A 27,559-nucleotide genomic window follows, 5' to 3' on the forward strand; every position below is an offset into this window, starting at 1 on the left:
CTTGGTAATTTACTTAGCTATGTAACTTTTAAATATTTTCCCAAAATTTTCATTATTAGTTTTCCAGGAGGCATTCACTTGTCCTGTAAAACAAGAAAAGGTACTTAATATTCATTTATGAGCATCTCATAAGGATATGCTAGGCACTTTGCATCTGGAAGCATTTTCTGGGTAACTCCTCTGAGTTTGTTTCCATAGTATCTTGCACAGTTACATATTAAGTAAGAGAAATCCAGGTCTCTCTCACTGTAAAGCACAAGATCTCTCTACAATATATTTAAAAGCCCACCTGAACTTCACCATCTTTACTTTCCAGCATCTTTTTTTCAGGAGATAAACAAGATTAACTGTTTTTATATAATGAAATAGTAGCATATTACATAAAGATGTTAATTTTTTTTTTAAGTTTCAATTTTTTTTTTTTCAATTTGAAAGCACAATCGAGTGGGAGAGAGGGCAAAGGGAGAGAGAGACAGTCAGACAGAATCAATCTTAGGCAGGCTCCACACTCAGCAAGGGGCCCGACATAGGGCTTGATCCCATGACCCTGGGATCAAGACCTGAGCCAAAATCAAGAGTCAGATGCTCAACTGACTGAACCATCCGGGCATCCCATTAGAGTTAATTTTTATAGATGTATGTATATAGATTGCCACAAATATAATGAGCCCACCCAAGACTCACATAAGTGAATTCAGTGATACACCCTTTTGTTTTACAAACAAACCTAAGTCCAAGAGTTTGTGACCTCCCCAAAATGATTCTTCTACCATTTAATATATAACTGTTACAGAATATAAAGACCAAGGGATAACTTTGGGATGCCCATTTTTTCTCCTTCTAGGCTTTCAGTCACAAGTTAGACTAGAAAATATGTAATTATAAATATGATATGCCATCAACATTTATAGGGAGGCCATATTCCAAAGAGGTCAAAAACAAGGAATGTTTATTTTCCCTGGGATAGGGGGAAACACGACTAAAATGGTGAAGTTCAATAAACAGTACTGAATTAGAGAAAAGCTAGGGTTTAAAGGCTCGGAATTGGCAGGAATGAAAAGGTTATCAAGTTACCTAAAGCCTAACTTAACTTTTGTTAGCAAAACTGTCTATCTTTACAGTCCTTGGGTCTCACTTTCAAGACATTTTTTTTCTCATTCTTTCCTTATCACACACAAAACTCAAAGACTCTCATTCCTCAGAGTACAAATACTGGTTAAGTTTCAAGTTTTAGTAATTCAAGAAGTGTAGGGGTGTAAACCCTAAATTAAGAAACTTTTCGGGGCACTAGGTGGCTCAGTCGGTTAAGCATCCGACTTCATCTCAGGTCATGATCTCAGGGTTTGTGGGTTTGAGCCCTGCATCGGGCTCTGTGCTGACAGCTCAGAACCTGGAGCCTGCTTCAGATTCTGTATCTCCCTCTCTCTGACCCTCCCCTGCTCATGCTGTCTCTCTCTCAGAAATAAATAAAAACATTAAAAAAAATTGTTTTTAAATCTTGCATATAAATCTCTAATGGAGATTTTTTTTTAAAGATCCTCTCTCTCTGCCCCTCCCCCACATGCATGCACACACACACATGCACTCTCTCAAAATAAATACACTTAAAAAAATCTACCTATGAAATATTCCAATTATATTTATATTTTCTCACCAAAAATACTGTGACTATATTTTCTGTGTATTTGTTCAGCTCTTAATAACCTCTTTTTATGCATTTCTAAAGCCTTAAAATAAATTCACCCTAGTCATGTATTAAAAACTCAAAAATCAGTGGGATGATTTTGTAATTTTTTAATTTTAACTCCTCCAGAGACAACTACCAAAATCACTCTTCTGTATGTTAAGTTTATATAATGAATATAAGCTGTAGTGAATCTCAGGGTTTTTTCATTCTTCTTAAATTTCATTTTCTCTTCCTAAAATATTATATAGTTGGGGCACCTGAGTGGCTCAGTCAATTGAGCATCTGACTTTGGCTCAGGTCATGATTTCACAGTTCATGAGTTCGAGCCCCACATCCAGCTCTTTGCTGACAGCTCAGTGCCTGTAGCCTGCTTCAGATTCTGTGCCTCCCACTCTCTCTGCCTCTCCCCCACTTGTGCTCTGTCTCTGTCTCTCAAAAATAACTTAAAAATATATTATAGTTTAACACTAATCTCTTGGTGGTTTGATTTAACTGTACTGAACCTTCTTGTCTTTTTAAAAACTTTGAAAACATACATATACACATTCTATAACTGGAAAAACCACCATTTGACCCTACAATTTCTTTTATTCTTTCAACTTTCCTATCCTTCACAGAATTTTTTCAAGTTTTAATTTAAATCCATTAGTTAACATACAGTGTAACAGTAGTTTCAGCTGTACAATTTAGTGATTTATCACTTCCATACAACACACAGTGCTCATCACAAATATACTCCTTAATTCTCATTAAGCACCTCCTTAAACATGCATTTAACCCATTCCCCCAGCCACCAATTCTCCCAAAACCCTCAGTTTGTTCTGTAGAGTTAATAGTCTGTTTATGGTTTGCCTCTTTTTTCCACCTATGTTCATCTAGTCTTATTTCTTAAATTCCACATGAGGGAAATCATACGATATTTGTCTTTCTCTGACTTATTTTGCTTAGCATAATACTCTAGCTCCCATATTCCTGCAAATGACAAGATTTCATTCTATTTTATGGCTGAGTGATATTCCTCTGTGTGTGTGTGTGTGTGTGTGTGTGTAAAACACAGAATTTTTTTTAACTATAATGTTCTACTTCCTTATCAACTCCTCTTAATACGCCTCCAATCTACTTTTACTCTTGCTATACTCACATAATTAGTGTAGTGTCAAGTTTCCAATGATCCCTTCCTGATTTAACCCAAAGATTGTTTCATCCTTTACGACTCTGATGCAAGCATCTGATATCACTAAGGCCAAAAGAGCAGAACATTTCATTGTAGGGGAGCCTTATAATATATCTGGAGCCATCTTCTACCTAACCTCCAATCTCTTTTCTTCTTTCCAATACTACATTCTCTACTGTGCACTCAATTATCTTTGTAAAATAGGGAACTAATCTGATCAATAATCAGGAATGCCTTCCACAGCATGCTAAACAAACTTCAAATTCTTTTTTTAAGAAAATTTTTTAATGTTTATTTATTTTTGAGAGAGAGAGCGTGAGTGGGGAGAGGCAGAGAGCAACGGAGACACAGAATCTGAAGCAGCTCCAGGCTCCAAGCTGTCAGCACAGGGAGCTCAAACCCTCAAACTGTGAGATCATGACCCAAGCGGAGGTCAGATGCTCAACCGACTGAGCCACCCAGGTGTCCCAACAAACTGCAAATTCTTTAATCTGTTATTCAGTTATTTATAATCTGGTATCAGCATATTTGTCACATCTCACTTTCCAATAATGTACCCCGCCCCATGCTCCAGTCACACCATCCTCCTCATCAATTAAGACCCAGAAAAATGAGGGACTAGTGATATGTGGCAAGCCGTGACTATGCAACAAGACTACCAAAATAAAAAGGATAGGTACCAGCTATCAAAAACCACATTTGGCATGCCTGGGTAGCCCAGTAGGCTAAGCATCTGACTTCAGCTCAGGTCCTGATATGGTTTGTGGGTTCAAGCCCTCCGCTGACAGCTTGAAGCCTGGAGCCTGCTTCAGATTCTTTGTGTCTCTGTCTCTCTCTCTGCCTTTCCCCTGCTTGTGACCTCTCTCTCTCTCTCTCCCCGCACTCCCCCCTAAATAAATAAATGAACATTAAAAAGAAAAAAAGACACATTTGGTAGAGAGATATACAAGGGGCAAACCAAGGGGCGCCTAGGTAGCTCAGTCAGTAAATAGGCCGACTCCAGATTTCAGCTCAGGTCATGATCTCAGTTTCTGACTTCGAGGCCCACATCAGTCTCTGAGGAGACTGCTTGAGAGTCTCTCTCTCTGCCCCCTCCCCCCAAACAAACACACTTAAAAAAAAAAAAAGCAAGTCAATTTTATTCAACATAAAGGCTGTAACATAAAATTCAAGCAGAATATAAAGACGCCTGGGTGGCTCTGTTGATTAAGTGTCTGACTTCAGCTCACGTCTTGATCTCATGGTTCATGTGTTTGAGCCCTGTGTCAGGCTTTTTGCTGACAGATCAGACAGAGCCTGAAGGCTGCTTCAGATTCTATGTCTCCCTCTCTCTCTCTCTCTGCCCTTCCCCTGCTTACGCTCTGTCTCTTTCTCTCTCTCAAAAAATAAACATTAAAAATATTTTTTTAAATACAAGTAGAATACAGAATGGCAAATTATTAATCAAAACTAATTAATATCAGAGAAACACTCATAGAAAAAAATAAAGTTGTTCATGGATCAAAGAATAATAATTAACTCTATGCAGCAAATACTCCATATACCAAAATCTATTCCAGGTACTTTACATATATTAATCCCCATTTTCTTGCATGATGAAAATGAGAGACAAAAAGGGTTGAAATTAAACCAACATAATAATACGATCATTTATTGGATATTTACAACATGTCAGGCACTATGCTAAACACCAAAAAAGAACAAAATAAAATTAAGGACTTTAAAAAAAAAAATTATGACAGATGGCAGCCTTCTCATTTTGTACCTCAATGAGATTTAACTTCAATGAGAATGTTTCCTAAAATAGGATAAAGGATTCAAAAACATAGAAAAAGGATTCATTTAATTAACTGTATCCTACAGCCATAATTTTTAAAATTTAAAGTACGTTTTGCCCAGTTTTTTCAACAGCATTAATTGGTTTATTCAAATATCTATGAATTATCTACTCTGTGTAAGACAAATTAAGGACAATAATTTTCCTCCAGTTCCTACCAAAATTCCACTACAATGCATTCATTCATTCCAGAAGAGAAAAAGCAGGTGTGATTACACTGGGGATCAAGGCAGTGCAGAAAAAACTGCCGTCTAGAACAAACGCGCGCGCGCGCGCACACACACACACACGCACACGCACACGCACAAGAAGGCTACACATGGAGAAGCCATTCCTGCCAGCAGAACCTGGAGAACTACCAAACATGAAACAGGAAAGAAAGGAGGGGGGGCTGCAGGATTAAAATCAGGATAATTAAAATATGTATACGCAAAAGCCAAGCCAAACCTCTCACCCTATTCCTTTACACAGAGAAAGTCTATCAGCAACTATGTTGGTTTCTAGCTAAAACCAGATTTGTTTTTCTTAACTGAACAATTTACCCTGAAACCAGTAGAGCATCTTCATGCTCCCTAAGAAAGCCTTCCTTATTTGGCCATAGGCTGGAGGCAGAGAGGAGAGAAGCAGCTCTTTTCCTGCATTTCATCCGTGGACCCTAAAGTGAGGCCCAGCAATTGATACCATGCTCATTTACAAAGAGCTCAAGAATCTTTTTTTTTTTTTTTTAAGAGAAAGCACAGGCCACAAGAGAAAAGGATGAAAATACACAACTAACCTGAAGGAAGTACTGCTATTTCTGGGAACAAAGATAAATGTTTATATTTATAAGTGCTATCCTAAAAGAAATTCAAGAAGGCACTGCACCCATGAAAAGTGAGCAACTAGAGGGGCGCCTGGGTGGCTGTGTTGGCTGAATGTCTGACTTTGACTTGGGTCATGATCTCACAGTTCATGAGTTTGAGCCCCATGTCAGGCTCTCTGCTGTCAGTGAGGAGCCCGCTTTGGGTCCTCTGTCTCCCTCTCTGTGTCCCTCCCCTGCTCAGGCATTCACTCTCTCTCAAAAACAAATAAACATTTAAAAAAATGAGCAAGTTTAGTACACATGAAACTAGATAGCACGAAAGAAGTTTAATTGGCAGCAGTTAGTTTCTTTCATGGTAGAAAAAACAATAGTGAGCCCTAAAATATACGGCAAAGGAGGACTGTTATTGTAGACTTTAAGACAACAATCAAATACAAGTCATGAACTTTGATTGGAAAGGAAATAAAGGTAAATAAACAGTAAAAATTGAAATCATTGCTATTTTCCTAAGATGTGATAGTAATATACATCTTAGGTTATACAGGAGTCTGCTTATTCTTAGTCATTGACTTCTTTCAATGTCCAGGCCATTGGTCTTGAAGGTGCACATTTTGGATTTGATTATTTTCTTAGGCTTGGCAAGAATACAACATAGGTATTGTTGTACACAGGTGTTGTTGCATGCTTGGAGTTTTAAAAATTCATTCTTGTACAGGACGTGTGGGTGGTTCAGCTGGTTAAGCATTCGACTCCTGATTTCAGCTCGGGTCATGATCTTACACTTTGTGAGATCAAGCCCTGCATCAGGTTCTGCACTGACAGCACGGAACCAGCTTGGAATTCTCTCTCTCCCTCTATCCTGACCTTTCTCCCTCCACATCAAAATAAATAAGCTTAAAAAAATCTTTTTTAATTTATTCTTGTAGAAATTTCTTAGAAAACCTTAAAAATATAAAGCATGGGATTAAAAAAAGAATCATGCGAGCTTGGCTTGAAATCAAATTTCTACTTTCCGTTTTTCCTCCTGTGCCTAAGAAACAAATAGAATATTCACATTTGCACCTGTGTGTTTGCTGGCATTCTGTCACCTGTGTGTGTTATATTTTAACCAAAAATGTCTAAAGGCCAAAAGCTTTTCTTTTCCTTTATCTTTCCCAAAATGTGCATCCTAGTTCTCCTAGGTCTTCTTTCTTATTACTGCGGAATAAATTATATTCAAAGAAGGGAGGGGGAAAAGCCAGTGTTGAAAATGAAGAGGAAAGGGCAATGACGTTCTTCGGCAGCCTCTGGAGTAATTAGTCTTGCACAACCTCAGACTCACACTCCACACCAGCTGTTCAGCTGAGCAAAGGCCATTGTTTCTACTGGTTTTGCCCTTTTTATGTCTAAATGAGAAACAATAAAGAAATTTGGGGTAACTTTTAACTCAAAGCAAAACTGTTTGGTTCTCACTTGTGATTCATAAAAATTTCAACTGAAAAAAACTTTATAGTTTTATTATGACATATTTTACAGCATGGCATAAACATATAATTTTATATGTGTGGATTACATTAGAAGACAGTATTACTTCGTGTCACAGTTTCCTCAACAGAAAAATGGGGGAAACAATAAAGCCTGACTTTTGGGTTATTATGAGGAATAAATCAAATAAGTTAATATAAAGTGCTTACAATAGAGCCTGGATACATCTGTTACATAAACAGGATATATAATAAAAGTGAATCATCATTAGTTCTTACAGCTTACTACTTATTTTCTCCATCTGAAGGATAAGAGTTCTGAAGAGATTAAGTAACACTCCCAAGGTCGACATATGGTTAGGTAGCAGAGCTGTCATCAGAATCTAACTAGCCTAACTCCTAAGCCTCTGCTCCTAACATCTCACTATTTTTTTTTACTTTTTTTTTAACATTTACTTTTCTTTTTAATGTTATTTATTTATTTATTTCTAAGAGAGAGAGAGAGAGAGAGAGAGACAGCGTGAGCAGGGGAGGGTCAGAGAGGGAGATACAGAATGTAAAGCAGACTCCAGGCTCTGAGCTAGCTGTCAGCACAGAGCCCAACGTGGGGCTCGAACCCACAAACTGAGATCATGACCTGAGCTGAAGTCGGATGCTTAACCGACTGAGCCACCCAAGCGCCCCTACCATTTACTTTTAATTTTTTTAATGTTTTATTTATTTCTGAGAACGAGAGAGAGAGAGACAGCATGAGCAAGGGAGGGTCAGAGAGAGGGAGACACAGAATCTGAAGCCGGCTCCAGGCTCGGAGCTGTCAGCACAGAGCCCGACGCGGGGCTCAAACCCACGAACTGTGAGATCACGACCTGAGCCGAAGTTGGATGCTTAACCAACTGGGTCACCCAGGCACCCCTACTTATTTTTGATAGAGAGAGACAGAGTACAAGCAGGGGAAAGGCAGAAAGCGAGGGAGACACAGAATCTGAAGCCGGCTCCAGGCTCGGAGCTGTCAGCACAGAGGCCAACACGGGAGCTCCAACCTATGAACATTAAGATCATGATCTGAGCAGAAGCAACCGAGCCACCCAGGCATCTCTCACTATTCAGTCTCAGTTTCTATATAATTATTTATTCAGCCACAGCCTCATTGGTGGGAATTCAGATATCCAGAGATTTTTTGCCACTATAGATAAAGCCACAGTGAATACTACCTTTATACATACATCCTTATGTATTAAGGCTTTTCTTTCTGAATATATTTTTAAGTTTATTTTTGAGAGAGAACAAAGAACACAGGGAAGGAGGGAGGGGAGGGCAGAGAGAGAGGGAGAGAGAGAATCCCAAGCAAGCTTCACACTGTCAGCACAGAGCCCAACATGGGGCTAGATATCATGAACTATGAGATCATGACCTGAGCCAAAATCAAGAGATGGACACTTAACCAACTGAGCCACCCAGGCACCCTAGGATTTAAAAAAAAAAAGTTTTATCTTTATTTATTTTTGAAAGAGACAGACAGAGCATGAGCAGGGGAAGGGCAGAGTGAGAGGGAAACACAGAATTTGAAGCAGGCTCCGGGCTCCAAGCTGTCAACACAGAGCCCAATCAATGCAGGGCTTGAACTCATGTACTGCAAGATCAAGACCTGAGGCGAAGTCAGATGCTCAACCTGACTGAGCCATCCAGGTACCCCAGGGCTTTTGTTTTTAAAGGAGAAAATCCAAAAAGTAAAATCACTAAGCCAAAGGTTTGTACAATTTTAAGAGAAACTACTAAATTTAAAACATTTATTATAGCAGGTCTATCTTTCCTTTTATAGCATCTGGATTTCCTATCTTACTAAAAAACGTCATCTCTATTCCAGTTACATAAATATTCTCCTAATATCTTCATATAGGTATACATCTTAAACCCCTTTACAATTTACTTTCTGTATATTTTATGAAGGGGGATCTAGTTGGTTTTCTTATATGTGGATAGCAAATTATACTCACAGTATTTATTAGTTAAAACATCCTTTTGGGGTACCTGGGTGGCTCAGTTGGTTATGCATCCAACTCTTGATCTTGCCTCAGAGGTCATGATCTCACAGTTCATGGGCTCAAGCCCCAAGTCAGGCTCTGTGCTGACAGTGCAGAGCCTGCTTGGGATTCTCTCTCCCTCTCTCTCTCAGCCTGCTTGAGCACACATGCTCTCTCTCTCTCAAATTAAATTTTTTTAAAACTCCTTTTCCCACCAGGGTGAAATGTCACCCTTGCCACATCTTAAACTCCTTATGTCATTCCCAAGCTTTCTTCCTGTACTCAAACCAAATTACTTTTGACCTCAGTTAAGTCTTGGGCTCATGTTCTTTTATCCACTTCGAATAGGCCTTTCTCAGCTCTATAAATCCAAATCCTACCATCTGTTAAGGTCCAACACAAATGCCAGGACTATTTTATTAGTTTCTACCCTTCCTTTTTCTCATCCCCTGCTAGAGGTAATCACTCCCTCATTTGAATGTCCACAATACTTTACCTGTACTGTACTTCTCTAACACTTCTCACTTTTAGTATAATTAGTTATGTACAAGTCCTATCTCCTTTTCCAGGTGGTGACATTTTAATGGGCTTTATCTGCATCTACATCATTCTATAGCACCCTCAGTACTTAGGACAGTGCTCCAAAACCGTACTTGTTAGATGAATAACTGCACAACTTTCTTGTTCCCTCCCCAGATCTGCAGTTCTGCAACTCATTGAAAATTATTGCATTAAGATTAACTCTCTTATATGCAGAAAAAGGTAGCTTTGCCAAACAAAAGAAGACTTTTCCATAATTCATGAATCACAAGTTAAAACTGAAATTTAAAATTACATAATCTATACTATATATGAGAAAAGGTCAAAAGACTATTCAATGAAGCAGTATTGACTATTTTTTTCAAAATAACAATTTCTAGGCTATTGATAGGGTTAACACAGACTGAGAACAATCTTCTACATATTTATATTTAAATCCTGTACGATGATGAGCAATGTATATAATAATGACATTAGTGCAAGGTAAGATTAAGTGACTTATGAATAAGCAAAAACACAGTGCAAACAGTACCATCTGAATTATAAGCAAAGTAGGTATTCACTCCTCTGACACATTTTTGCAGTGCTAGGAAGGTCCCCTGCTTGCCCCTAAACATCATCTCAATCAGCAACAAAATGCTATAGCCTAACAATTTATCATGAATATTCACAGTTTTCATTTAAGAGTCTAAACCAGCAGTTCTCAGTCAGGGGCCATTTTTCCTGCCAAGGGATATTTGGCAGTACCTGCACACATTTCTGGTTATCACACATGAGTGGGAAGGGACTGTTAGTAGCATGCAATGCAACACAAACCAGGTGATGAGGGGAGCATTAAGGCAAGCTGAGGGTACAGTGCAGGCTAACAGCGCCCCCACCTCCCTCCCCTCAAGTGGAATATGTGTGATATTTCTCGGATACTCCTGGCTACTCAAGAACAAAGGAAAGGGGTTTAAGTGCTTGCCATGGTGATGTGGGAAACTAAGGCAAACTAAAAATTAAATTCCCTTACTGCCTACAGCCCTTTGACAAGTCCTTGAAGCAGGCAGAGTGAAAAGGAATCTTGGCTTAATATCCTGACCCCCAGGATCCTCTAAGTTTACTTTAACATGTAAAAATTCCTTCGGAAACTTCCATGATCTCAACTCCCCCAAGATACATGGTGGCAATCATATTCCAAGCTCATGGCCCCTGATACACATCTGAAGGGTCTCATGACTGAGGCTTTACTACACTGTAATAAGTGGCATTTTCCTAACAGGAGCTAGCCCCTCAAGGCCCTGGAAACCTTGCTTCCAAAATACTTAGAGACCTACTCTATTCCAAACCCCTTCCCAACTTAAGGTTATATAATCAGTTACCTGTCACAACCCCAGGGCAGCTCTTTCTGCCCACAGGTCCTGTCCCCATGCTTTAATAAAATCACATTTTTGCACCAAAGATGTCTTGAAGAATTCTTTTTTGCCGAAGACTCAGGATCACTCCACCATCAACCCAAAAACCCCATCAACAGGAATACCACTAAACATCATACAATCCACAACACAGCCTCTCATAATTTGGGATCATTGGCCCTAAATGTTAGTAATGCCAAGACTGAGAAACTCTGGTCTATACTCTCCTAAAATGCAAAAACACATTGTTTTTTTGATTTCATGTAAAACCTAGCAAGCCCTGCACTTCAATCCGATCCAGTCAAGCTTTTTTCCCCTCTGCTTGTCCTCCATGCTGCCAAATTCTGTGGTTACTAACGTATCCTCAACTTAATTCAGCTATTTGGTAACTCCCTCCTTCAAACACTTCTCTTGACCTTCTTGACATCCCAGTTTCCTAGTTTTCTTTCTACTTCAATGGGCACACCTTCTGAGTCCATTTTGTTAAGTCTTCAATGCGGTTCAGTATTTAATTGTTGCAATGACCCTTTTCTTCCCTTTATTATCCTCATTTTTTCCCAGAGACAATCTCAGCCAGAACCCATGGCTTTAACCTCCTTGTTAACTGTTAACATAACCTCTGCATGCTAATAACAATGAAATTTCTAACTCCAGCCCTGACCTCCCCACTAAGCTTCAGACTTACTTAACCAACCTGTTAGCTCCACTTGGATGTCAATATCTATAACTTAACATGTCCAAAACAGGGGTGCCTGGGTGGCTTAGTTGGTTAAGCGTCCGACTTTCGCTTAGGTCATGATCTCGCAGTTCGTGGGTTCGAGCCCCGCATCAGGCTCTGTGCTGACTGCCAGCTCAGAGCCTGGAGCCTGTTTCAGTCTGTGACTCCCTCTCTCTCTGACCCTCCCCTGCTCACGCTGTCTCTCTCTCTGTCTCCTAGAAATAAATAAACATTAAAAAAAAAAACAAAAAACATGTCCAAAACAGAATTCTGGATCCATAAATTATTGTCATTAAATACATATTCAGTAAAATGTTAACAACTGGGAAATTTGTGTTTGATTCTTGTGACTTTTCTGTAAATTTGAAATTACTTCAAAAAAAAAAAAATAGAGGTGCCTGGGTAGCTCAGTCGGTTAAGTGTCTGACTTCGGCTCAGGTCATGATCTCAAAGTTCGTGGGTTCAAGCCCCACATCGGGCTCTATGCTGACTGCCAGCTCAGAGCCTGGAGCCTGTTTCAGATTCTGTGTGTGTCTCTCTCTCTGTCTCTGACCCTCTCCTGCTCATGCTCTCTCTCTCTCAGAAATAAATAAAACATTAAAAAAATTTTTAAATAAATAAATAAAAATAAACACACATGGTTCCCATCAGTCCACATTCTATTCTTCCCTCTTTCCATAAACTGTACCACCAGTTCCTCATAAAAAATATCATTATTTCACCTTTCTAAGAACATGTCACATCTAACCTACCAGCAAGTTAAAGATGCTCTACTGAAAAATGTATTCCACATTCGGCCACTTTTCCTCATTCATTCTCTACTGCTACCAGCTTCCTAAATGGTCTCCCTGTTGCCATATTTGCCCCGTATAAAACAACTTACTACAAACCACGGAACTTAAAACAACAGAAGTGTACTGTTTCATATTCTGGGGGTTAAGTCTGAAATCAAGGTGTCCATAGGACAATGCTCTCTCTGAAAGCCCTTGGGGAGGATCCTTCCTCCCCTCTTCCTAACTTCTGGTGGTTGCAGGCAAATGTGGGTGTTCCTGAGCTTGGAGATGTATACTCCACTCTCCCTCCATCTTCACAGAGTATTAGTATTCTCTCTGTATGTCTTGCCTGTGTCCAAATTTCCCTCTTATTATAAAGAGGGTAGTCAGTAGATTAGGACCCACCCTAATTCAATCTGACCTCATCTTAACTTGATTATATCTGCAAAGGCCCTATTTCCAAATAAATCCACACCCACAAGGTTCCAAGAGTTAGAACTCGAGCATATCTTTTTGAGGAACATACTTCAGCCCGTAACATCCCCTATAATTTTCCACACAGTGGCCATAATGATCTTCACAAATGGGCGTCAGGCCCTGTCACTCTCCTGCTTACAGGTCCATGTCCAGCTGGCCTCTTCCTGACTCTCAATCATCGCCTACTATGTCCCTCTTATACTCTACCCACACTGGCCTTCCTTCTATCCCTCCAACATACCATATTCATCCCTGCCTCAGGGCCTCTCCCTGGAAACTTTTGTGTGGCTTCTTCCTCACCATTTCAAGTTACACAAATGTTACTTCCTGGCAGTTTACTCTGACCATCTACCTAAGCAGCACACCCAACACGTATTCTCTTTCACATAACCCTAGTTTCTAAGCAACATTTACCAGTACCAGGTGATGAGGGAGCATGAGGCAAGATGAGGGAAACTAAGGCAAAGGAAAAAGTAAATTCCCTTACTGCCTAAAGCCCACTGACAAGTCCTCAAAACAGGCAGAGTGACCTCCCTCTAGAAGCTCAGGTGCCTTGATGATGACACTTTGCTAGGGCCAAAAGGGAATCTTGGCTTAACATTATTCTGACCCCCTAGAATCCCGTAAGTTTACTTCAACATATGAAAATTCCTTTGTAAACTTCCTTGATCTCAACTCCCCCAAGATACATGCTGGCAAACGTACTCCAAGCTTACGGCCCCCTGATACACATCTGAAAGGTCTCATGACTGAGATTTTACTAAATGCTAAGAAATGGTGTTTTCCTAATAACACCTACCCCTCAAGGTCCTGGAAACCTTGCTTCCAAAACACCTTAAACACTTAGTCTATCTTAAACCCCCTCCCAATCTGAGAGTATATAATCACTTATCTGGGGCATCTGGGTGGCTGGGTTGGTTGGGTGACCGAGTTCAGCTCAGGTCATGAACTCAAAGTGTGTGGGTTCCAGCCCTGGGGCAGGCTATGTGTTGAAGCTTGAAGCCTGCTTCGGATTCTGTGTCTCCCTCCCTCTCTGTCCCTCCACTACTCACACTCTCTCTCTCTCAAAAATAAATAAATTAAAAAAAAAAATTTTTTTTAAATCAGTTACCTGTCACAACTCCAGGGCAGCTCTTTCTGCTGACGGTTCCGGTCCCCAAGCTTTAATAAAATCACCTTTTTTGTACCAAAGACATCTTCAAGAATTCTTTCTTGGCTGTAGGCTCTGAACTCCCCACCATCACCTCAAAACTCCAGCACCAAAGAGTTTATTTATGTATTATTTATTTAAATACCCCCTTACTTGAACATAAGCTCTATTGAGCCAAATTCCATTATTATAGCCCCAGAGACTAAACCAGAGCCTTACAAGTATTTTTCATCTTTATTTAAATATGTCTTTTTCTTTTCTTTTTTAATGTTTTATTTATTTCTAGGAGAGAGAGAGAGAGAGACAGCGTGAGCAGGGGAGGGTCAGAGAGAAAGGGAGTGACAGACTCCGAAACAGGCTCCAGGCTCTGAGCTGGCAATCAGCACAGAGCCCGACGCGGGGCTCAAACCCACGAACCGTGAGATCATGACCTAAGCGAAAGTCAGACGCTTAACTGACTAAGCCACCCAGGCGCCCCTTTTCTTTTCTTTTTATTAAGACTTTATTTTAAGTAGTCTCTACAGCCCAAGCGGGGCTCAAACTCACAACTCAGATCAAGAATCACATGTTCTACCAACAGAGCCAGCCAGGTGCCCGTGTTTTGTTTTATGTTTATTAATTTTTTGAGAGACAGAATGAGAGCAGCGGAGGGGCAGAAAGAGAGGGGGACACAGAATCCAAAGCAGGTTCCAGGCTCTAAGCTGTCAGTACAGAGCCTGATATGGGGCTCAAACTCATGAACTGTGAGATCATGACCTGAGCTGAAGTCAGATGCTTAACTCAGGTGCCCTGGCCTGTCTTTTTCTTTCATGACAGAAGGACTTCCTATTTTACTCACAAGGATTACCTAATTATTCCCCTAAATTTTCTTACATTGTTTTTTCTTTTTTGTGTGTGATTCATTTAAATCTTTAATCCATCTGGAATTAATCTTTATATACTTGAGAAATAGGAATCACATTGGGTGACTCCAATGCAAAAACTCTCCAAAAATTCTGACCTACTGGATAAAACTCAAACACTTCTGCAGAACATATTGATGAGGTTATGGGGTGATGGGGGCTCAGAGCTGACAGCCAAGAAAGAATTCTTGGAATATGTCTTTGGTGCAAAAGGTGATTTTATTAAAGCACAGGGACAGGACGCAGAAAGAGCTGCAGTGGGGCTGTGAATGACTGGTTATCTACCAAGGACTTGGGGGAAGTATAGTCAAAAGGGAAGTTCCCAAAGAGACTTTCATATGCTAAAGACTCATAGATTACTGGAGGCCTAGCTATTTTCAAACTAAGGTTGCTTTTCTCTCCAGCAAAGCATTAACATTAAGGGAGTGGGGAGTTCTCTTTAGGCCATGGACAGGATGGCCTTTTCCTTACAAACTGGTAGGGACTTTTATCACTATAACCATTTGTTATTTGAGCTTTCCTGCTTTCCTGTTTTTGAGTAGCTGGGAGTTCCAAGAAATATCATACCTATCCCACCTGGGGGGAAGGGGTGTCCTAGTTTGTACATGGCCCTCAGCCTGCCTTATGTTCCTTCATGAATGGAACGGATGGCCTCTGTTCCTCGGCAGTAGCAATCTTCTACTCATGAATCCATCTTATCCTGCCCTTGGACTACACTAAAAAGTCCTAATGGATGATCAAGAAGAATTGTGCTTGAAATGCAATTCCCCATCTGCCTGCTGAACTCCTATACATCCTTAAAGCTCCAGTTCCACAGTCACCTCTCCTAGAAAGTCTTTCCTGTCCAAACCCAGGGTTCCTCACTTCCTACTTCATATCTCTCCTTTTACATCTCTACTACTGTATAACATACAGTACCTGCTTCAAAGTATATGTAAAGTACTTACACTAGTGCCTACCACAAAATAAATAAGTAAATGTTAACTGCTATTTTATTATCACAACAGGTTGCAATTATTTGTGTCATCTCTCTTGCTAGACCATATGGGACAGAAGACAGAGACCAACTTATTTCCTATTACTTTACCAAACCCACTCGTCTGGTACATATTAAGCACTAATAAATAATAAACAAATGAATAAACAAGACCCCCATTCTGGAGCAACATAATTTTCTTTGATACTGTGCATTCCTTATGTTTTAAAAGAAAAAGAAAATTTTTCAGATGAAAAATAGCCATTCCTGCTTTTTTTTTTTTTAATTTGGTTCAAATGTGAGGAGTTAGGGGAGTCTAGCTTTACCCACCTCCAGAAAAACAATTCTAGGTGCTCTATAGCTTACCACTGTATAACCTAGTATATTGGAAATGAAAACAATGGCATGGGGAGGGGAATTTAAAATTTTTTTGTTTTACTCTGAATGCAATCAGACGTGTCTCAACCTCATATGAGTTCATAACCTCCCATTCTCTTGGCCCTGAACTTCTCATAAGGAAACTTATCAACGCAGCGCCTGGGGGGCTCAGTCCGTTAAGCGGCAGACTTTGGCTCAGGTCAAGATCTAGTGGTTCCTGAGTTCAAGCCCGACATGGGGCTCTGTGCTAACACCTCAGAGCCTGGAGCCTTTGCAAATTCTGTGTCTCTCTCTCTGCCCCTCCTCCACTCACGCTGTCTTTCCCTCTTTCAAAAATAAATATTTAAAAAACAAATAAGATTTACCCCAGGGGAAAAAAAAAAAAAAAGGAAACATCAGTTTCCATGATGGAACAACAACCCAATACGTCAACCCTAGGATGAAGCAGCCCCATTGGTGAAAATGCAGGGGTGTGATGTCTGGCCGCCCTCTCCACAAGGAGTTTGCGTCCATACCACCCTCGGAGAATCACGGCATTCTTATTGTGGGGGAAGACAGGATTCCTCAGCTCCGGTATCCTCCAACCTAGGGCTGCAGAGACTGAGCAAACCGCCCTGAGTTAGTCAGTAACTGTAAGGGACTGAGATGACCAGAGCCCAGAGCAGAAGAGGAGGAGAGAAGCTTCAAGCGGGAAAGATGAAACGTACAGTTGCTATGTGCGGAGAAAAGGAGAAAGGAAAACAGCTGTAGTATAGATTAGTCAGAAACACCACCACTTCTCACTTCTCATCGCCAACTCGAATTTTGGCATCCAAATTCTACACCCGCCGCGCTCACTCTCCTCTTCCCGCTCCAGTGCGGGCCAAGCCGCCGCCCACCCGCTAGAGAACCGCGCCGGTGGCAGGAGGGAGGGGCTGGAGCCTCCCGGACTCACCGGCTCTCGGTGCCGTCACTTCTGCGCGGGAAGGCCTGGTCCCAGGCAGGGTCTTAAGAAGTCCGTTCCCCAGAGGCCACTATGTTCGATTTCTCCTCTTCCCCCAACCGCGGGAACGCCAACCGGCGTCCGGGCTTCCGTAGGCGGACGGCTCGGCGGCCCCGGATGTTGATATGCCGCCTGCCCCGGAAACGGTGGCGGAAGGCCCAAGGGGGGCGGAGGTGGCGTTGCCCTGATCTCCGGAAGGAGACGTGGCGGCCGTTGGGCCCCCGGCTGCCTGGGTGTTTAGTAGTCCCGCCGCCTCCTCCTCCTCCTCCCCCTCCTCTCCTCTGTGGGCAGAGGAGGTTGTGGCGGCGGCTGGAGAAATCGGCAGCGGAGGATGGAGGAAGGAGGAGGCGGCGCGCGTAGTCTGGTCCCAGGCGGGCCGGTGTTACTGGTCCTCTGCGGCCTCTTAGAGGCGTCCGGCGGCGGCCGAGCGCTCCCCCAGCTCAGCGATGACATCCCTTTCCGAGTCAACTGGCCCGGCACCGAGTTCTCTCTGGTCAGTGCCCTCGCGAATCCCTCCTAGCACTAGAGTTTGGCCCCTTCCCTCGTTACCTGCGCGTTGCTCTCCCAGAACCACCTCTCTAGGCGCCAGCCTCCTTCCCTAACCCAAAGGTTTATTTACCTCTCATTCATTCATACGGCAGGTGTTTAGAGAACACATTATGTGGTTATGCCCTCCATACTAAGCTTTGACGATCCAGAGGTTACCTGCTCTCCTTCTTTTAAATGTCTCCCTAAACCATGCTTACCAACATTCTCACCCCGTGGAAGCAGCTTTCTTAGAAAGTCAGGCGCTTACATTGAATCTTCTCCTTAGAAAGTCTGCCGCAGTACCTCCTCCACCAGCCGCCTTCTCTCCCTCAGTATTACACAGCACCGGATCGACACAACCGGTTGTACTGCAGAGGAGTTCCCACTCGTATTCGGTGTATCTATCCTGTATACACACACGTGCATATGTGTATAGGCACAGCTCTTTCTTCTTCAAAGTTGTTTCTGAGAGGACTATTTATTTGGCCTGTTAACGACGTTCTATTCAAAATATCCTTTACGTTTGCTGTATTACGACTGTTATTTAAAACCCCAGAACATAAGATTTTGTGATCAGTTTTCCTAGAGTGATGAACATATTTATCACTTCGTAGTTAAACTTTGCAGTCCTCCTGTCTTTGGGGAGTACTCTGCTGAAAAGTCTTCCTGTTTCCAATAATATTACTTCCAGTAATTACTTCCAATTACTTTCAGTATTCCAATAATATTACTTCCAATAAAAATTGCACACTAAAGATAGTTAACCGTCTAGTAATTATTTATTTCAAATTGAAGTCTTGGAAAATACAAAAGCTTCTTTTTTTTTTTTTAAATTCTTACCCCAGTTACCTGCAGTCATTCCATTTGGGGTGACTGTTTTGTTCTATTGCCATATTGTTCTATTACTACTTCACTGAAACAAGAATAAGCATGATTTTAAAGCAAGATTTACCAGGATAACAGATGTCATGTTTACCACAACAGATTTCTTCTTGCAGGTGTTAGTTTTTGCGAATACTTCACACTTTGTTTCTCCATCCCTCTGTTTTCAGTTCTCCCGTTCTGGTAGTTCAGAGATTCTGAAATTTATCTAGGAAAATATTTCTCTGGGAAGCCAGGTTTATATTTGCACTGTGTTATAAGTGAGACATAACTTTAACAGCCTTGAGGTGAACATGATTTATTTAGTGCATTCTTTGTTATTGTTTCAAAAGAGCACACAAAATGAACATGGCAGGTGTTAAAGAATATGGTTATTAAAGTATTTTACTCATGGGGTGCCTGGGTGGCTCAGTCGGCTGGGTGTCTGGCTTTGGCTCAGGTCATGATATCGCAGTTCGTGGGTTCAAGCCCCGCGTCGGCCTCTGTGCTGACAGCTAGCTCAGAGCCTGGAACCTGCTTCTGATTCTGTGTCTTCCTCTCTCTGACCCTCCCCTGCTCATGCTGCCTCTCTCTCTCAGAAATAAATAAAACATTTAAAAAAGTTTTTTAAAGTATTTTACTCTTGAACCTGTGGGTTTTCTTTTTTTTTAATTAAAAAACGCAGCCTTCAAAACTTATTGACCTGTAAGTGGATGACTAAAACCAGCCCTTTTCGAGGTTACTATGAAATTTTCATTTCATTTGCTTGCAGTGTTGTGTGCTGGCTAAAAAGAGGTTATGGAAGATCTGTCTTAAAGATATCCTGTACCAACCAGTCGCATGTCTGTCAATTTTATTTTGAAATTTAATTTTCAATTCTTTTTGACGGTGCAACATAATCTAAGATGGGTGTATCTGAAGAATTTTTTTTGTTATTTTGAGAAAAGTCTAGAGACATTTTTCTGTGAGTAAGCAAAAGATCTGTGAGTTTCATGCAAAAAATAAACTCTGGGAGTCATTATCATTGGCCTGTGGGTTTTGTTTTAGTACTTTCATAATCTTAAGGCTTCTCTTCCTGCTTTATGTAACTGAAACTACAGCCCTCCTCACCTGGCACTGTCATTTTTTTTTTTTTTTTATGGGCCAGTTGGTTGGACATATGTCACTAAGCAGCTGTATGAACAAGGAAAAGGGCCTTTATTTCTACATTCCGAAATTGAAAGAGACTGGATTAGAAGATGTGAATTTTTTTAGCTTTAAAATTCTTCTGTACTTTAAATCATCTCCCCATTCAGGTATATCAAAACAATACATAATCTTTACAATCTCACTTTTATATTTACTTTGAATCGTTATTAAGCACCAAAAAGGTATACATCTTTTAATGTTTATGTTCATTAATTAATGGCTATGATATTCTTTGTTTACTGGTTTTTACCTTTCAGTTTTTTTGTGTGTGTATATATTTTTCTTCTGAAATTCCTCCCATCTTTGTGTCTATTAAAGTGCTCAACTATTTATTACTTCACAGAGTTCATAGACTTCACCAAAGTAAAACCACAAAATAAGTCTAATTTTCTCTTCTTTTGTTAACATAGAAATGTATTCCCCCTGAAAAACTTTCCCCAGACACTATGCTTGGGAAGAATGGTGACCAAGTCCATTCAGGCATGCTATATATGTTGGCAAGTTGTGCCACTGAGTCCATTTTACGGCTTCTATCAGGATACTCTTGTCTCTTATCCTCTATCTTAATTTCTCCAGACCCTTGGTAAACATTCAGCATTTCTTCCCTGCCAACATATTTTAAAAGTTCCTTAACCTTAAAGTACCATACCCTTTTGGATTAGTTTCATTATATTAAAATCTAATTTTTATCAGATCACTAATAGGACCTCTTCTGCTGAAACTACTTTGAGGTATTAAGTTATATACAACAGCATTTTGACACTATCTACATACATTCAGAAGTATTATACTTCATTTTCTTAAAGAACTATTTTACTAAATCAAAAAGAAACATTTTTGGTATATCAAAAAGCTTTTTTAAGTTAGAAAATCAGAAAGGGCTAACTTTTCCCCTGTAATTTCTGTTTTGAAAAAGTAAAGTTTGTTAAAATTTTTTACTTGGTGATCCCAATAAGTGACTCACTATTTCAGCAGTTTTCAGATAGAAGAATTGCTACTTGGTCTGTTTTATTGAAGAGGAAAGCAGCTCTTCCAAAACCAATGAAAGAGAAATCTGCATCTTCAAACAAGTGATGGCTTTTATTTCTTGTTACCCCTTATGTAGACCCTAAAAACAATAGACCAGAACATAGCTGGGGTGAAAGGTTGCAAAAGCACCTGGCTCTGGGGTTTCCAAACAGACCAGGTTCAGCTCTCACCAGTAACAAAATCCAAAGGCAGAGAAATGAGTGGTGGTAAAACAAGGTGGAATTCATTTCAGTGAGGCCAACACCTGGAATCCCAAAGACTGTCTCCAAAGTGCCAAAAATACTTTCAGGTTTATATATGGGAAATATGGGGCAAAGGTGGTTGGGTATGTGCCAGTAAACATTGGAAGTCAAATGGATCATTGTCTTTGAGTCAATCATGGGCTGGGTCTTGCTGGCCCAGGGCAGTCCTCAATGTTTGAGGGTTTTGGTTCCAGGGGATGCTTTGCCAAGAGACAAGCTGGAAAGAAGAACCCACCTAAAAGTTTGAGATCAAAAACAGAGGTAGCTTAAGTCCTTTCAAGAGGAATGAATTCCTTTATCATATAAACATAAAGCCCCAAGAGTGGTTTTTATTACAAAGAAAGGATTGTCTTCCTTCCTTTGCTGTGATTCCAAACAAGCAGTTGTTTTTACATTGTTAGTGTCAGTATTGTGGTGAACATTTTAGTAAACAAGTCAATATTGCTGTCAAATTCAACTCTGAACATCAGAGTTGCAGGTATTTCACAAATAGAAGTAAATACAGTTAAGTCATACGCTACTGGTGTTGCAGGATCTTTTACCTCAATACCTGGGATTCATTGTCTCACCGCTTCAAAGAATGAAGAGGTGGACACACAATGAGCAGCAGGCAAAAGTTTATTATAGACTCTAGATTAGAAAGTAAAAATAGTATAAAAGCTCTCTTTACAGAGGGGGAGCATTCAAAGGTGAATATCTACGCAATAGTGGTTTCACACTGTTTGATAAGGTTCTGGTCATCACCCCCTATACCCTTCCGCCTAGTTCCTTCTCATTGGCTTGGGTTGCCCATTCCTGATTGGCTCATTTCCACTGTATGAGGAGTGGTCTATGGCCATATCATTGCGGGTTATACATTGATGGTCTCGTACTTATTTCTACTTAGGTCTTTTGTCAAATTCCTGAGGGAAGCCCGAGGGGGAGTAGGTGGCTGTCTGTTGCATTCTTAAGAGGAACCTTATGCCTGAGGGGATTTGCTCTGGTCACACCCTCCCAGCATTGTTCCAAAATTCTTTTCCCCACCCAGGAACCTCAAGTCCTATCCTTTCCCTCTCTGCCTATTTTATCCTATCTTTGTATTATACTGGTTGCCTCACTACAGTAAAGGGAATGATTTGGCAAGACTTCAGGCTAGCCATTGCTAAGCAAATGTGAATCATGCTTTGAACAAGTCTTTGTCATATATTCTGCGTATATCTGAAAAACATCAAAAGGCATTAAAAATGTTGTATCTTACAGCAATTGGTTGGTGCAACTGAATAAATGTTTCTAAGGATCACTTTATCATAAACTTGGCTTTGCAACTCTCACTTTCAAACCTGTTTCCCCTCTTCAAATACGATGGTCTTTTAAACAAGGATCCTTTGTTATAATACAGGATCCTATATAGTAATCTAAAAACAGGTTAACAAAAGCTGATTCAAACATGTTAAGGGGCGCCTGGATGTCTCAGTCAGGTTAACCATCTGACTATTGGTTTTGGCTCAGGGCATGATCTCATGGTTCCTGAGTTTGCACCCTGCATTAGGCACTGTGCTCATGCACAGAGCCTGCTTGGGATCCTCTCTCTGCCCCTCCCCTGCTCACCCTCTATCTCTCTCTCAAGATAAATAAATGAACCCCCCCCCCCCCCAAAAAAGCCCCAAACTGCTACATGGCCCTTTACAGAAAGTGTTTGCTGACCCAAGATTCGTACTAAAAAAAAGTTGAGTAAACACAGAGAATTCCTAGTGATTTTTCTTTTAAAAGTATTTTCTCCTGGAGCTTCTGGATGGCAGTCAGTTAAGCATATGATGTGGACTCAGGTCACGATCTCACAGTTTGTGAGTTCGAGCCCTGTGCCAGGCTGTTCTTATCCAAATATGAAAAGTAATGCCCTATATTATGTTCAACTGTCCCATCCAACGGAATTGAGAGTACATTTGTAAAGTGCTGTAGATTCTCACATATAGATGGTAATTGTTAATAAAAGTAATAAGTATTTAGCAGTGCTGTATCTGAATATTAATTGCTTCTTATTGCTTTTTAATTCATATTTTAACATAAGTCTGTTGCATTACCAGTTTTTTGTTTATACTTCAAATTTCATTTGTGTTCTTTTTTTTTTATATTGTAACACTTGGATAAAGTCTGTCATCCTCATTTTGTCCTTAAATGAGATGTAGAATATTTTCCCTGCCTTTGGAAATACATTTGAAAATCTTCCATTGACATGATGAGTTACTTTGACCTAAGATTGTAAATTACTGGGACATCTGGGTGGCTCAGTCAGTTAATTATCCAGCTCTTGATTTCGGCTCTGATCATGATCTGGCAGTTCATTGGATCGAGCCCCACATCAGGCTCTTGCGCTGCCAGCACAGGGCCAGCTTGGGATTCTCTGTCTCTGTCTCTCTCTCTCTCTCTCTCTCTCTCTCTGTCTCTCTCTCTCTCTGACCCTCCCCCATGCGTACTCCCTCTCTTTCGCTCTCTCTCAAAATAAATAAATTTTAAAAACTAAGACTATAAATTATTCGATGTAATACAATTTAACCAGAGAAAATAATGTGTATTTTTTGTTCTGTTTCTAGCCTACAACCGGAGTTTTGTATAAGGAGGATAATTATGTCATCATGACAACTACACATAAAGAAAAATACAAATGCATTCTGCCCCTTGTGACAAGTGGAGATGAGGTAACTTTTTATAAATATATTGATAATGCTTGTCACCAAAGATATTATTTAAAACACTGCAAACACATACTTTAAAACTGAATAACAGGTTTCTCAATAATCCTGTTTAGCATAGAAGTAGTAATCACTTTGATTATTCTTGAATTCTTGGAAAAAGTAGCAATCAATTATTAATATTTTGAATGAAAATCTAATTCCACGCTTGCTTTCTTTTATAGAAATGAGGGTTTTGAAACGGCATAGTTTTTAAATGTATATGTGATATTTTTTATAACAAATTTCTAATAAATAAATCTGTAGGTACCCATGATTTTTCCCTACCTTAGCTCATGCCCGTTTCTTCCTCCTGAAATGCCCTAACTACCTCTTATCCATCCTTCAAGGCAATGACTTCTTTCAAGATGAAACAGGAGAGTCAGCATGGTAAAATGAAAAGGACACCAGCCTAGGAGCCAGGAGGCTGAGGTATAGGCTATGGTTAGCTGTGGAACCTTAAACAAATTTGAAACTCAGTTCTTCCACTCAGTAAATTTATTGAGCTAATTACATAATATTTTCACAGTCTGTAAAATAGAAACGTTACAAACTCAGTGAGTGCTTTCTTAGGTTTTGTTCAGATTTGCAAACTGTGAACGAACAGCTCTGTTTCATTTAGGTTTTAAACCTTAAGACATATATACACATGTGCACAATCATAACACATATGCCTAAGGCATTCAAGTCTGAAACGTAAAAATATATAGGAAACTGGGATGTACTTTAAAACTTTCCCATACATTCTCCAAGATTCAATTATTCTGAGGCATTCATAGGTAGAATCTGTTCAGATGCAAGTATTTAAAACTTCTGACATAAGTTTATAAGAATTGTTCAGGAAACTGATACTCAAAAACCTTTTTTAAGAGAAGAAAGAATGGAAGATTATTCTATGGCTCCATATTTTATACATCAATTCTTTTGAAAGAAGTGGCAAACCATAGGATCTTATTAAAAGTTTTTACTTTTTTTTCCTTTTTTATTCCCAAGCATTTGTGATTTGAACAATGAATTCATACCCAGACAACAGAGTTGGGTGAAGTTCTAGAATAATTGTAAGTATTAAACCCTAGTTCTTTCATAGGAAGAAGAAAAGGATTATAAAGGCCCTAATCCAAGAGAACTATTGGAGCCACTATTTAAACAAAGCAGTTGTTCCTACAGAGTACGTATTTTATGTTCATTTAATAATAGTAGAAAATAAATTTCCAATAGCCAATAGACCCTTAAAAATAATTCTACATTTCTTTTTACTTTATTATGTTGTATCAAATTTTAAGTTAGTTGTAAATCAAAGCTATTGCTTAATAGTGTTTTGTTCATTTAAATTCCTGGATAGTAGATGCAGCAAACACGCATTAAAACCGATTTCAAATAATATCACTTACCAAATGATAAGGTTTGAATGTTTTTTAGTTCAAAGGAAAGTTTCCTTATATACAATTTTAATTTTAAAAATGCTAATTGTTATTTTGTCAACTATGTCAAAAATAGTCCCCAAGACTAATGTTATCATAGATTCTAGGTGTATTCTAGACCTGTTTTCTTCACAGAGTTTTCACATGCAGCTAATTAGTGAAAACAATGAACAGGCTTCAGAAACTTCATATTTTTCTGAAGCATGATAATGTTTCATCTAATACAAGCTTACTCTAAGTCTTGAGGAAAATCTACTCAACTACATAAAATATCAGAAAGTAATTCAGTTTACGTAGGTGACTTTTGTATGTGTAAATACATCCATTTTTCTTAGATTGAGTCTTACTGGACTTATGAAGTATGTCACGGAAAACACATTCGACAATACCATGAAGAAAAAGAAAGTGGTCAGGTACGGTTTTTTTTTCCCCCAAAACATCAAGTATGAAATATTATAAGAATGTTAATAATGACATTGATGATTTTCAAGTTATATTCATGGGATTCGCAAAATACTTACTGTATTTTTATTTTATTTCCAAATACAGAAAGTAAATATTCATGAGTACTACCTTGGGAATATGCTGGCTAAGAACCTTCTCTCTGAAAAAGGTTTGTTTCTACAGAGTGATATGATAGTAATGCTGGAATTCGGTTGAAAGCATATGCTCAAATTGGAATTTAAAAGATCTTGTTGGAGACTGGATGAATTTTAAAGCACTAGAATAAATTTCTGAACAGTTTCTTAGAAAACATTTTCAGAGATCTTTTCATTATTTTCTACCTCAACAAACAGTATCCTTTTTGCTACCTTTTAATTCTTTTAAATCTCTTCAGATAACATACGTTAATGTTATATTAATATGGTGTTATGGTGTTAGTCTTTTTCTTGGCTTAACATAGCTGTTATGTATGAAAATAGAAATGTAGGGGCGCCTGGGTGGCTTAGTTGGATGAGCGTCTGACTTTTGCTTAGGTCATGATCTCATGGTTCATGGGTTCGAGCCCCACGTCGGGCTCTGTGCTGACTGCCAGCTCAGAGCCTGGAGCCTGTTTCAGAGTCTGTATCTCCCTCTTTCTCTGACCCTCCCCTGCTCACGCTGTCTCTCTCTCTCTCTCCTAGAAATAAATAAAAATATTGAAAAAAAGGAAATAGAAATGTAAATGTATCCCTACAATTGTGAAATAAAATAAAAGTTGTAAGATAAAAATTATATGTATGTTTGGTATCTTCTTTAGAAAGAAATTTAAAATTAAAGGGTTGGTTGAAAACTTTAGTCATTTGTACTGTATTTTATATATAAGTCAGTGGTCATTCTTTATACCTACCTTACTCTTATATTATTCCACAGATCAAGAAGCAGATGAAAAGGAAAAATCAAAAGAGGCAAGTGATAAGTGTTGATTTTTTTCACTCTTAACATCTATTAGTGAGGCATGAATTTATACAGCTTAAATGACAGAATTTAGTCTTGTGTTCTTTACCTATCAAATACCCCAAAGGATTGGGTCAAAGAAAATTTGCATTATGTTAGGTTTTTTTGAGAAAAGTTATACTGTGATACTTTTATTTACTTTTAAGATCATAGAAAAATAAAGGAATTTACCAAAGATATGTCTGGGAAAGTTTTTGTAATAGCAGTTTATCACTTCCAGGCTTAGCAGTGGTTCCCTCTGTTTAACATGGGAAATAATTATAAATTAAGAGCTTTTGCTTTTTTCCCCTTGTTTGGTCCCTATCTCCCATGGGTAAGACAGATAAACTACACAAGCTACCAGACTGCAAGCATCTTCAAAGCAGGGACTGTCTTTTATCTCTTTACCCCGCAGTACAAAGCTGATGCAAGATATAATATAGGCACCTCATAAGTGTCTATCGAATGTGAATGCATAATTGATGACTGAAAAATAGGATTGTTTAAAAAGAATGATTCCTTAGGGTACCTAATCACAATTTTTAAATGGCCCTACAGTTCAAGGAATGCTTTCTGAATCCTAAACGCACCCATAGAGTTATATAATCTTTTGATAGAGGATATTTCTAGAAATGGTTTCATATCATAAAATCATAACTTTTACTAGATGTAAAATGAAATGGCAAAGGCCTTAAAAGGGTTGCCTGTAACTTGAAAAGGGTGGCTTTGGGGGGAATCGATAAGCTAAGCATAGACACACAAAACACTGCTATTTTAAAAGATTTTAATTTTGCAGACTACCTTTGAGATAAAATATTTATTTACTGTGGCTGTGGAGGATAGCAAGATGGAATTCAAAGTGTGAAATGATACAGGAAGAGGAAGAAAAGGG

The 27,559-nt window shown here is 39.4% G+C and overlaps 2 protein-coding genes across 4 annotated transcripts in view; one reads left to right on the forward strand and one right to left on the reverse strand.

The window, feature by feature from the left end:
• Positions 1 to 17,358, reverse strand: part of ASB3 (ankyrin repeat and SOCS box containing 3) — a 117,120-nt gene extending 99,762 nt beyond the window's left edge. For both annotated transcript variants that reach the window (XM_077772356.1, XM_077772355.1), the window contains exon 1: positions 17,227 to 17,358. The gene's annotated coding sequence lies outside the window, so the exon portion shown is untranslated. The remainder of the gene's footprint in view (positions 1 to 17,226) is intronic.
• A 106-nt stretch (positions 17,359 to 17,464) lies between these two features.
• ERLEC1 (endoplasmic reticulum lectin 1) overlaps positions 17,465 to 27,559 on the forward strand; it is a 31,491-nt gene continuing 21,396 nt past the window's right edge. For both annotated transcript variants that reach the window (XM_077772357.1, XM_077772359.1), the window contains exons 1-6: positions 17,465 to 17,767; positions 23,693 to 23,797; positions 24,918 to 24,998; positions 25,587 to 25,664; positions 25,801 to 25,864; positions 26,605 to 26,639. In XM_077772357.1, the coding sequence (XP_077628483.1) occupies positions 17,606 to 17,767; positions 23,693 to 23,797; positions 24,918 to 24,998; positions 25,587 to 25,664; positions 25,801 to 25,864; positions 26,605 to 26,639 (525 nt within the window). In that variant the 5' untranslated portion in view covers positions 17,465 to 17,605. The remainder of the gene's footprint in view (positions 17,768 to 23,692; positions 23,798 to 24,917; positions 24,999 to 25,586; positions 25,665 to 25,800; positions 25,865 to 26,604; positions 26,640 to 27,559) is intronic.

This window comes from Crocuta crocuta, unplaced genomic scaffold, assembly GCF_008692635.1.
Source record: "Crocuta crocuta isolate KB4526 unplaced genomic scaffold, BGI_CrCroc_1.0 scaffold830, whole genome shotgun sequence".
In the NCBI taxonomy this organism is placed as follows: Eukaryota; Metazoa; Chordata; class Mammalia; order Carnivora; family Hyaenidae; genus Crocuta; species Crocuta crocuta.